This window comes from Phacochoerus africanus, chromosome 6, assembly GCF_016906955.1.
Source record: "Phacochoerus africanus isolate WHEZ1 chromosome 6, ROS_Pafr_v1, whole genome shotgun sequence".
In the NCBI taxonomy this organism is placed as follows: Eukaryota; Metazoa; Chordata; class Mammalia; order Artiodactyla; family Suidae; genus Phacochoerus; species Phacochoerus africanus.
This window is the reverse complement of record NC_062549.1, coordinates 72,203,612-72,216,505: the sequence shown is the minus strand read 5'-3', so window position 1 is coordinate 72,216,505 and position 12,894 is coordinate 72,203,612. Positions and strand designations below refer to the sequence as shown.

The 12,894-nt window shown below is 38.6% G+C and overlaps 1 protein-coding gene across 2 annotated transcripts in view; it reads right to left on the bottom strand.

Annotated features, from left to right (window-relative positions):
• ASPH (aspartate beta-hydroxylase) overlaps nt 1–12,894 on the bottom strand; it is a 176,723-nt gene that overhangs the window by 147,158 nt on the left and 16,671 nt on the right. Inside the window, exons 4-5 of one of the 2 annotated variants that reach the window (XM_047783862.1) lie at nt 6,060–6,101; nt 1,917–3,401 (exon numbers count right to left, since the gene is read on the bottom strand). The exons of the other annotated variant lie outside the window; for it this stretch is intronic. Coding sequence (XP_047639818.1) covers nt 3,040–3,401; nt 6,060–6,101 — 404 coding nt within the window. The 3' untranslated portion in view covers nt 1,917–3,039. Of the gene's footprint in view, nt 1–1,916; nt 3,402–6,059; nt 6,102–12,894 lie in introns of those variants that run through there. 2 annotated transcript variants of the gene reach the window in all.

The following is a 12,894-nucleotide window of genomic DNA, read 5'->3' as shown; positions in this document are numbered from 1 at the left end:
TTTCACTTTTCAGGACTTTTTCTGACTCCCAACTACTTCACGTTATAAAGCTTTTGTCCTTGTTTTTAGTTAACTTATTTTAAAAAGGTGACATTTCTGGTTTTAATGATTTTTACATAATAATATGAAGCCCCAGAATATAGAAATACTACGTGCTGAATAAAAAAGTGAGTAAAACTGAGAAAGCAAGCATAATTTTAATCCATCAACCATGATCAAAAGCAGGTCTTGCACTAAGTTTTTTAGGTGAACAGTAAGGGCCAATGCAGCTGAGTAAAGTGTGACTTTGACCGTAAAAAAATTCACTTAAAGCCTTTATTTACTGAATAAAATGAAAGGGAGAAAGAAAGAAAGAGAAAGAAAGAAAGAAAGAAAGAAAGAAAGAAAGAAAGAAAGAAAGAAAGAAAGAAAGAAAGAAAGAGAAAGGGAGAGAGAAAGCAAGCCAATTCCCAGTTCACAAGAGCTCCTGAAATATTTTTAATGTTTTAGCAGAGAAGTTTCAAGTCAATTCTGGAGCTGATATTCAAAGGAAAACTCAATGACAAAACTAAAATATTTCCAAGTGCTTTAGTGCTTTACTAAGTAGCAACAGAAAATGTTTATATGCTTACAGTGATTAGGATTATTCTAAATTTTTTTCACTCATTTTCTTAGAATTTAGCATCTATATACTTCATGACCTACTGCCACTGACCGTCCTCCCAAAATCTAAGCAAAAATTATTAGAATGCCCTTAATAAGTGTTATAATTCTCTGCCTTTTTCTGCAAGGGAGGGGGGTAAAGCCATCTATACAGAAATGAACACTTAAAATCTGGTACATAAATTTAAAAAATCAATCCATTTATCTTAGCAAGAGCTAATATCAGGATATAAAAAGCTGTAATTTTATGTAGTTGGTGGACATAGTTTTGCTTCTTGTTCTGTCCTGTTCTCCCCTCCCTCTTCTCCCAGAAACTCTTTCCTGCAGGAAACATTTTATGTGGCGTCAGAGGGACTCCCTCACCCCACAACCAAAGTTTTGTCCACAGGAGCCAGCCTGGGAAGACCAACCATCCCCAACTGCAGGATGGTCACAGATGCTTCCAGGACCGAGCAGGACAGGGGGACTTTCCCAGGACTCTTTTTCCCAGGGGGACTTTCCCAGGACTCATTTTCCCAAGGCCATCCAAGAAAACTACACCTTGCCCAAGGATGGCTAAAGGAGAAAGGTGTGTCTGGGGCCCAATAAGGACCACCTTTAAAGTCAAGTAGAAATCAGAAGACCCAGAATTTGAGAAGAAAGCTAGGAAGGAAGAGCTCTATATTTGGGACCTATTCCCCTTAAGCCAGTGCCCCATATTTGCCAACAGAATGAGCCATAAACTGGTTGTGCTCCTACAATCAATCCGTAAAAACAACCATGTCTTAACTGATCAACATACGAAACCCTAAGGGAACACATGTGACAATTTCTCTGGGTCTCAGTTTTTAAACAATGAAATGAGAGGACTAGATTAGAGATATTCGACTAGATACTCTCTAGGCTTGCCCCCTTGCTGTATAATTTTATCACATCAGTTGGAATTTTTGTCAACTAAATGTACGTGTTTGATTTTAAGCAGTAAAAGGAGGTGCCAGCACATTAAAAAAAAAAGTGCACAATACTTTTAGAAAATTTCACACTTAATGCTTAATCATTTCTGATTCAAAATTATCTTTAATTATGCCAAAATCTGTCTTTAAAAGCTCTCCATAGAAAAAAGCGTCGAAGAATTATTTAAAAAAATAAAATAAATTTTTTTGTGACAGCACTTAGGATTCTGTTACAACAAATCAGTTTGCTCTTATCAAATTCAGTAACTGAATGACACCAGCAGTCACAATTAGAGATTTAAGACTTCATGCAGAACAGCACAAACCATTTGTAGGACTGTATTTCTTGTTGAAATTTCATTTTATTAAATGTTTTTGGAACTCACTTCTGATCTATAAGTTAGGTCTCAAATTTGCACCGCCTTAGAAATGGTACACAAGTTTGATACAATCAAATATGAAAAATATATGCCATTCCACCAACCTAACTGATAAACGGTGTGATAGAAAATGAAAGTATATGCTAATTTGAGATAAAGTCTTTCTATAACTATTTTGAGTCTGTGAAGATACGGTAAATAAGTGCTCTAAAATTGTTCTTCTACATAAAATTCCCTCTTTTGTCCATGACTGTTTCTAGAATTTGCAGAACACAGTAAACACTAAGTATTGATTGGGAGGCAGGAGAAGATGGGGAGTGATGGCTGGAAAGGCAGAGGCGTGGAGGAGGGGTGAAGAGCGAGGAGGTGTGGAGGGGTGAAAAAGGAGGTAAAAGAGATAGTGAAAGATTGAGAAGGAGATACAGAAAGGAGAAAGACGCAGACGGGAACCCTGGATGTGGAAGAGCCTGAGGAAGAGGGGATGAGGCAGGTGATCTCAAAAGAGCCTGGGGAGGGGCCCCGGCAAAGGCTGGGGGAGGGGAGCGGAAGACAGAGACAGAAAAGGGGGTGGAGAAAGGAAGGGGAGGTGAGCAAGAGAGGGAAGCAGGGAAGCAGGAAGGGGAAGGAGGGAAGCAGAACAACAGCTGACTGAGAAAGAAGAGAACTTCCTACCTACCTGAGTATGTGTCTTACCGAAAACTTATAAATCACTCTGCAAGTAAATACTATTTAAAATGTTAATATTCTTACGTAACTCCAAGGAAAATATTCTGTATTAATACAGTCATTACAATGCGTGTTATACGTATACAGTTTACCTGCATACAGGATCAATATGTTAATAGAAACAGTTGTGATTACATCACAGTTTTAAGGACATATTTTCACAAAGCTTCATCTTTTACATTTAGAAGCATGAGAAAGGTACTTAAATTTCAAAGACTTTCCTTGCTGAGCACCAATAAAGACATTCAGTGGCTAAATGGCACATCTTCCCCAACCAGAGCAACAGTGAGTTTTCCATGCCCTGCAGCAAAATCAGGATGAAGACTCTGACCATTTCCTGGGATGATGCTGTTAGAACTTCAGTGCCTTCTCTTCTGGTTATCTCCTTTGGCTGGGTGAGCGTGTTTGGCAGAACTTCTCCCTTCCTTTCTATCATCTTTGCCTCCAGGTGCCATTTTACCAGAAACTTCCTTTATGGTGGTTGATTTCCTCCTATTTTCCTTGGCTTTCGAACCTTTATCCGGCCCCACTTTCTCCTTTTCTCTGTCCTTTTTATCCCTAGGAGACGCTTTCCTGGAAACACCTGAATCAGTACTTCTCTTTTCCTTCCGGTCATCCTCTTTTTCTTTCTTCCCCCTTTTTCTCTCTTCAGTCTTACTTTCCTTCCTTGACTCAAGTTTCTCTTTTTCTTTCTTGAGCTCTTCTTTAGTGAGTTCTTTAACTTTTGGGTTTTCCAATCAAAGGAAAAAATGTTTATTGCAGGCATCTCTTAATTCACAGAACAGCAACTTAGTGCAAAAGTATTGTCTTTTTCCCTATCTCCCCCCTCACATGAAATGATCATTCAAAAAGTGACTTTCATCCCCTAGTTTTAACTTGGCTAAAAACAGAGAGCTACCTCTATAAAGTATCAACTATAAAAGAAACGCTAGAAACCTGCCATCATATTTTTCCAGTTTGCAATATAGTATGAGTTGTCTCAAAGCAAGGTTAACATGCAATATTAATAAAATGAGTCCATCCATAAAGGGAGTATTTATACAAAGCGTTGACAACTCACATTTCACAGCTATAATAATTAAAGGAACACTGGCAACATAAGAACAAATTTTCCATAAATTAAAAGCATTTTTAAAAAGATAATTTTAGGGAGTTCCCACTGTGATGCTGTGGGTTAAGGATCCGACACTGCTGCAGCTGTTAACACAGGCTGCAGCTGCAGCTCAAATTCAATCCTTGGTCTAGGAATTTCCATATGCCGTGGAGGCGGCCAATAAAGGAAATAGAAAGAATTTAAAAATCTTTAGCTCTAACAAAAAATTATGACCTTAAACTATTTGTGCTTACATTCCTTGGAAACAAAGGCAATGCAAAATGAAAAGCTAAGAAAAATCATTAAGATATATGCCAATAAAAGGTATGAAAAATTTTAGTTAAGAAAAATACAATTTCCATAATGAGTATGAAACTTTGTTACATAAAGCATCTAAAATGACAAGAAGAACTCCTTTCCTGCTTCTATTCAACATTTTGAAATCAGCATTCCTTTAAGTATATTCTCTGTTATTTTATGTAGATCCACTCTAAGCCAAAATCTATGCTGTCCATGCGCTAACAGGAAGAGCAGGTAAATGGAAAATACAGGGATTCCAAATCTCATGTGAGACACTGCTTTCAGCTTGCTTCCAATCAAGTTTAACAGGGCTGCTGGCAAATGCTTTGAATTTCACCTTCCTATTCTCTCATTAGGAAATCACCAGAGAAGCAAGGCAGTCACAGTACAATGTAGCATTTAAGCAGAAACAAAAATTAGAAAGATTTAATACAATAAAATGTGGAAGATGTTTTTGCCTACCAATATCACATAAAACTCACATAATACAAAATGCTATTCGATTCTGCCTGACAATTTATTAAAACCTTGTGAAAATACAGAATAGAATTAATAAACCATGCACCATCCTCCAAGTCCTCATTCTCCTGCAGGGCCCTTTAGACAAACACAGACAAGGCCACTGCAGGAGGAGAATGCTGGTACCACAGTGGCAGGTCTTATTCTGCACACGGTTTTTATAATATTAAATATTTAGCGTTTAACTTGCCTCTCTAGATCAAAGGGTAAAATTATACTTTACTGGTCATTTATTTCACAGTTATTTGTACAAGAACAAAATTGTAAAAATTCTGTTTTCTTTCTAGGCATTATTCAGGTGGAATACCAAAGTTAAAACATTAAAATTTCCTAATCCTAAAATTATAATACAAACCACAAAACCCTGCAGATCACATAGTAAAATCTCACCTGTTAATGCTTCACCAAAATCAAATTACAAACAATGTGCCAAGCACTTGCACACAAAAGAATACTCCAAGTTTATAAAGAAAAGCATGCATTTTCCCCATGCCCCTCCCTCTAAAGCACAGAAATACTTATAAGTGAATGAAAAAAAAAAAACACAAGGATATAAAATAAAGCTGCAATAATAAGCTGTTAGCCTATATCAAACACTTGACAGGTATAATCATTTTTAATGAATCAAAATATCAAACCTGGTAAACTCTATACTGGCACAATGCAGTGCTCCAGATTCTAAATCTAAATTTTGATTTTACTGAAAACTAAAAATTTGAACACACTGGCTTTTATTGTGCTCCAAGACAGCACCATCAGAGCTTTTGGAGAAATGAAATCAATCACTTATGAATTCATTTTTATTTCTAAAAGTAACTAAAATATTCAAATTAGATTTTAGATGTTGGAAGGCAGAAGGTGTGTATACTATAAATTTAACAAGTGTTATTTAAAGGCTTTCATGAGGTTTTGCTAATATGAAAAGGAAATTCTTTTTAAATACTTAATGGATTTTATTACATTTATAGGTGTACTGAAAAGGACAATCTTAAAATTATAGGCATGATGCAGAAAAATCTTTAATAAAGTCTTGACAAAACTACTTATGACCAAAGGTGCACCCAAAATCAAAAAGCAACAATGTTTAGGAGTTCCCGTCGTGGCGCAGTGGTTAACGAATCCGACTAGGAACCATGAGGTTGCAGGTTCGATCCCTGCCCTTGCTCAGTGGGTTAACGATCCAGCGTTGCCGTGAGCTGTGGTGTAGGTTGCAGACGTGGCTCGGATCCCGTGTTGCTGTGGCTCTGGCGTAGGCCGGGGCTGCAGCTCCGATAGGACCCCTACCCTGGGAATCTCCATATGCCGCGGGATCAGCCCAAGAAATAGCAAAAAGACCAAAAAAAAAAAAAAAAAAGCAACAATGTTTAGCATTAGTAGCCGCATTTACACAACGCATCTAGAAATTATCATGCATTTTCAAGCACCAAAGTTGATTCACTCAAGGCTAATTTGAAAAACACAAAATACCTTTAGCCTTAGTTTTTCTCTTGGCTACCCCACCAGGTCCTTCTGTTGGTATTTACAAGATGAAAATAGGTTATAAACAGAAAATATTAAGATAACTAAAAAATAAATATCTATAAAAGTTAAAATTGATGCATCTAGTAAACAAATTTATTTAAATTCACCATTTAAAAAAAACACTCCTTCAACATACAAATACCTATCATTTATATGTCATTTTAGAACCTTACTTCCACTATCTATAACCGAAAAAATGCATTAAAATCATTTTTTTTTAATTTGGTCAAACCAACAACCTGGCTTAGAGCTGAAAGAATTTATGACTTTAGAAATGTCTATATTGGCATTTCTCCAAAGAAGATATACAGATGGCCAACAAACACATGAAAAAATGCTCAACATCGCTGATTATAAGAGAAATGCAAATCAAAACTACCATGAGATATCACCTCACACCAGTCAGAATGGCCATCATTCATAAATCCACAAATAACAAGTGCTGGAGGGGCTGTGGAGAAAAGGGAACCCTCCTGCACTGGTGGTGGGAATGTCAACTGGTACAGCCACTATGGAGAACAGTTTGGAGATAACCTTAGAAATCTATACATAGAACTTCCATATGACCCCGCAACCCCACTCTTGGGCATCTATCCGGACAAAACTCTGCTTAAAAGAGACACGTGCACCCACATGTTCATTGCAGCACTATTCACAATAGCCAAGACATGGAAGCAACCCAAATGTCCATCGACAGATGATTGGATTCGGAAGAGGTGGTATATATACACAATGGAATACTACTCAGCCATAAAAAAGAATGACATAATGCCATTGGCAGCAACATGGATGGAGCTAGAGAATCTCATACTGAGTGAAATGAGCCAGGAAGACAAAGACAAATACCATATGATATCACTTATAACTGGAATCTAAAATCCAGCACAAATGAACATCTCCTCAGAAAAGAAAATCATGGACTTGGAGAAGAGACTTGTGGCTGCCTGATGGGAGGGGGAGGGAGTGGGAGGGTTCGGGAGCTTGGGCTTATCAGACACAACTTAGAATAGATTTACAAGGAGATCCTGCTGAATAGCATTGAGAACTTTGTCTAGATACTCATGTTGCAACAGAACAAAGGCTGGGGGAAAAATGTAATTGTAATGTATACATGTAAGGATAACCTGACCCCCTTGCTGTACAGTGGGAAAAAAAAAAAAAATCTACCAAAAAGCCAAAAAGCCAAAAAAAAAAAAGAAATGTCTACATTGGACATTTCAATGGACCACTGGAAATGGCATTTTCCTCTCAGTGGCGCCTGGGTATCAGTGGGCTTCTGCTCTGACACAGATGATCATTTATAAGCACGGGGGGTGGGGGGGGGGAACCTTACTTCCCTACTTAATCAACACTGCCACCCCAAGAAAGGATAGCATATTTTACTGTCTCAATAATCTTGGCTTTTCCCCCAGTAGTTTCAAGCTTTCTTTATAAAAAACTACACAAGTAAGAATTATACCACTATGGAAGAGTATATTAACTTTTTTATTTTTCATTTAAAAAACTGCAAAGGCTTTCTATTTCCTCTCGTGACAAAAGAAAGTTCTTAGAATGGGTTTATTCTTAACTTTCTAACAAATATCAATACCATACACCTCTCAGTACACTGTTATTCCAACCAGCCTGTACTTAGTGTCTCAGCCAACAGATGTTGCTAATCCTATAAATGGTCATACAAATGCTATTTTAATACTCATGTACCAGCAAACTCTCCAAATCAGCATTCCAAGTTGCCCATCCATTTCCTGGGTCGACCAGGGCAGGAGATGTGGCGATTCCTGCTCACCTCCTGTAGGGGGCAGCACCACACACAATCTGTCACTACAACTAAGGTCTTGAAGTGCGGGCATAAGAAAGTCCAGAAGCCCTTTCACATATATTCCAGTTAGAAACTGTAGAACCCATTCTGGGTGTTTCTCAAAACCACAATCACACTCCACTTCCAGTAAGAGATATTTTGCCTCCTATTCTGTGATACTGTTCGCATCATGATCCATTCCTGAATCCCTTTCCCTTTCTCAGCTCAAGACAATTTGTTTCCATCAAATGAGACAGTCCATTTGAGAATGCCAATTTATTTTGGTTGGGATATCACTATTGCCATTCTCGGAGGAAAAATGGGTATTAGTATGTCTTACCACTGACTACATTAAAAACAGAAACGCAAATTAAATGTTCCCTGTGACTACCTACATCTGACCAGGCGTATATAACCACAACCAGTGTGTGCACATGACAACTATTTTTCACAGATCACGTCCAATTCTTTCCTAAACTCATTCCAAAACAGCATACCATCTTGTAGTACCAAATGCTGTCTTGGACCGCTCCCCAGTGAAGCTTATTTCGGTGAAATATCTAACTTATTCTTGTAATGCCAACTTTTAAATACATAGGTATTATTATCCAACATGCAGAAGGAATTAGCATAAAGCATTAAAATACACTTTTAGTGATGCTAATGTCCCCTCCTGATTCTGCACATTCCTGACTGGCAGGCCTGGATTTTCCCTTAAAAAGCAGAATAGTGAGCATCGGGTTATCCCTTTGCTCCCAATCCCACTACTATGATATAGTCAAAAATATTGATATTGATATTGATATTAATAAAAAGGCTGGAGTTAACTTTTGTCACAAACAAGCCAATCTTAGACCAACATCAGAGGAGTGACACGGGAAAGAAAAAAATAAGTACTTGATTTAAAACTTTTCCAGTTTGGGCATAAATCCCTAAAGTGATACAAATTAACAATGTGCAATGTACTATATAAAATTCCAAAGTATCCATTTAAGCTGCCTTTTCTGAACCTAACGAATACAGTCAATTTTTCAATATTTTTGACATGACAAAGCCTACTGGAACGAATCATCTAAATCACAATGATATTGAGTCTTTGAAGGGAGGAGTAGAAATGTGAAAGATAGCACAGCACTTGGAAAACAGAAGGAGCCCCTAAGTAAAAAAGAAGGAGGTAAGAGTCAAGAAAATGCAGGAAATAAATGAATGAATCAATGAATGAAATAGAAAATGCAGGATTCCAAAAGTCAAAGCAGTAGTTGGAAGAAGGAAGGAAGGCAAGCACGAACAAAGCCTTAGGATTTGCACTGGTCCTGTCTCGTAAGTAAGGTTCTTCATTTTTTGAAACCAGAAGCAGGAAGTGCAGCCACGGAGCAAAGGTCAGGTTCTGAAAAAAATGACCAATGAGAGAGAAAACAATGATTCAAAAAACTGCTCAGAGTACAGAAATGCCACGAAGGGTAGAGAGACGATAATAGAACCCAGGCCAGAGTTGACTCTCTTGGTACAGGAGAAAACAAAACCAGTTGTGCAGAGGAGGGAAGATGAGGGAGCGTGGCAAGGTTCTGACCTCCTACTAAAGACAGTAACTGTCACAGAACAGGGAGCACCTCCCAGAGGCTGAATTCAGGTGAGGTCAGACTCGATCTCTTTCTGACCACAGTGTGAAGCCCTGGGGTGGAGAAGAGCTTGTCAGTGATCTCTGATGGGTGACAGCATGTAGAGGGGAAAACAAAACAAAACAAAGAAAAGTGCAAGTTTGGGGGGACATTACAGAAGTAGCAGCCTCCATGTGTGAGGCTTTACTTTCATATACGTCCTAATTCTAGACAGACTTAAGTTTTTATCCTTCCCATCTGCGGCAGATGGGATTTGCATGCTCCCTACAACACTGCCCCAAATCAACAAGGGTATCCTGCCTCTCTCCTTTTCTCTTTATTACCATAGCCAAAACCCAGGAGGAAAAAATAAGAGTGATTCCAGCAGATAATAAAATTCATGACAATACAATAATTCCTTAAAAATAATTTCCAAGTACTATGGAGAAAATTACATCAATTAGCATCTGAAAAGGAGGCATCTTGGGACTCTGTGATCCATCTGGATAAAAGTTGTTTTTATCCACAGAATACATTCCAATCGAAGGCAGTCATCAGAGAAGTATTAGCATGTGGCCACAGGCAAAGAGAATAGCAAAAACAATAACATAAAATCACCCCCATAAAATTTACTTCTTTTTTGCCCTGTATGCTTATTCTGATGGATTAAGGCCCTCAGTGCTAATAGCTCTTGACTGTTTGAGAATTCTTTTTTTTTTTTGTCTTTTTCTTCTTTTAGGGTCTCACCTGCAGCATGTGGAGTTTCCCAGGCCAGGGGTAGAACTGGAGCTACAGCTGCCCACCTATGCCAGAGCCACAGCAACGCGGGATCCGAGCCACGTTTTCAACCTACAGCACAGCTCACGGCAACGCCGGATCCCCAACCCACCGAGTGAGGCCAGGGATCGAACCCGCATCCTCATGGTTCCTAGTTGGATTCGTTTCCACTGTGCCATGATGGGAACTCCTATTTGAGAATTCTTACACAGAAATTTGCAAAAGCACGTCCTCCCTTAGAACCTGAAGGAGTTGCTTAAAGGTAGTTAACGTTATTTTGGCAACTGCCTCAGAGCCCCTATCCCACATACATTTTCAAAGTGAAATGTTCTGGATGAAATGGAAATCCTGAATCCTGAGGCCAGTGGTTGGACCTGCCGTCCCACCACAATTTTGGGAGCCTGGCTCTCATTACAGAAACCCAAGGAGAAACTGCAGGCTTTCAGGGATTGGGTCACAGAACTGGCCAGCGGGGTCCCATGTCAGGCTTAGGTCATCCCCGTCTCGCCATCATCCTTGGTGAGACCAGTGATCTTCCTTCCGCCCGTCCGAAACATCATAATTTATTTCAACACTGACTAAAGATGAAGCCCCAAATGCTTCAGAGAAGATTCTGTGAGCTAGGCCAGCTCTGCCTTAGAACGGATGTCTAATTTTGGTAAAATGCAGCCAAGACACTACATCCCTTTCCTTTTTATTTTTAAATAGAAGGTGTAATAATATGATCACAGACATGTTTGAACAAAAAAAAGCTACAAACCTTCCAACATTCAAAGATAAGAGAATGTCAGAACCTAAGAGAATGGAAAGACCCAAAGTTTAAGAAGGATTCTATCCAGAGACTGAGAGCCTGATAAACACAGACTCAACCCACAGGAGACATCAGAAAGATGACCCGAAGACCTCTGCTAGCAAAGTGTCAAAGTGTCATTTCCATTGGAAAAAAAAAAATACACCCAAACATTTTTTTCACTTATTTAAGCTGTTTAAAAAAGCATCAGTCCTTTATCATGCAATGGGCAACTTCTGATGCTCTCACTCATAAGGACTAACCCCAGTGAATAAAATACTCTGCGCTGGGCTCAGTATTGAAGAGGAATTGCAATGAAGCCTCGCCGGACTCCTAACTCCAGAGAATTCACAACTGAGTTAATATCTGCTCCTATGTATTATGTGGTTCTCTCAATAGGTAACAGAGGCAGAGAATTCGGTATACTGTTCCATCTATCAATGTTTGTGTCACTGAATTTCATAAAAGTGTTCCATAATATGTATGGTGATCAAAGAAAACTCCACAGCCCAAATCATAGCATACTAACTTGTTCTGTAGGCCAGAATCTGCTATAGAAAGGATCACTAAGTATCAGTTCCCAAGAGGTGTAACTGCCAAGGGTTCAAATTCATAACTGTCTATACCTCTATTGGCATTTGACAAGTTTCCAAAGTTCAAAACATCAGGACAGACAAGGAAACACTGTGCTCAGCTGAGCTAACTGGAAATGAAAACAAACCAGAATTCAGAGAAAAGTTTTTCTCCCCTGTCTGGATGCACCCTGTCTGGCTACATCGAGGTAATTTCTAGAATAAAGCATCAAGTGCAAGATGAAAGAGCAGAATCACCCAGCATGCCATCACGTCCAAGGCAGCGAACCAGCAGCTCAGCCTCAGGGATTTAATAAGATCAGAACACAAAAGATGCTTCTTCAACTGACTTCCTTATACCCCACCCCTCACATCTCAGGGAAAATAGTACAACAGAAAATTCCATCACTATGAAGAAACATGCAAACGTACAGATTACAACTTTGCCTTTTTAAGCTCTTAAGTTTAAAAGTCATATGCTAGGAAAATTCTATAATCGAACAGAAAATTACACAATACATCCTTTAGAAAATTAACAACTGTAACATACATAGAAGATAAAATGGAAGGAAAGCAATTTGGATTAGCTTCAAAATACTCTATACTGGTTTTGGAAATAACTTTATTTTCTCACCAAAGCAAGCCACAGGCACAAGTTGAAGGCAGTCACAGAAGTCAGGGGTTCAACAGCTACCTGGATTTTACCTTCATTGGAGGCTTTTCAAAAGGGCTGATCAGAGGAGGTACCAAAGAAATGGCAAATTATTATCTCACGTTACTTTTCACTTACAAAAATAAAGCACAATTAATCTCTGTACATTAAAAGTGTGTTAGTATAATGGCAAACAAAACAAACAAAAAACAGAGCCTGGTGAGACATGAACGATTCCAAACATTTTTAACACACAAATTTAATTATTTACCTCTTGTAAACTCATCCAACATCTTCAAGAGTTAGTAGCAATGAAGCATTAAGAAACAAGACTGCCTAAAAACCACATCTCAGATATGTGGCTAAGCGACCTTCTCTGAGAGTGAGGCCTAGAAGTGATTTTGAACTTAAACCTAACCAACTTTGATACTTTGCAGCACTCAAAGTGGAAGGCAGGATAAATGTGAGCAAAGACTGCACACACTTTCAGAAAGAATGTTAGTAAATCAGACTCATTTGTTCCAGAATATTAACATTCCCAAATCAGAAGCTTCTGACTGTCAGAAACATGAACAGAATGATATATATTCCCTG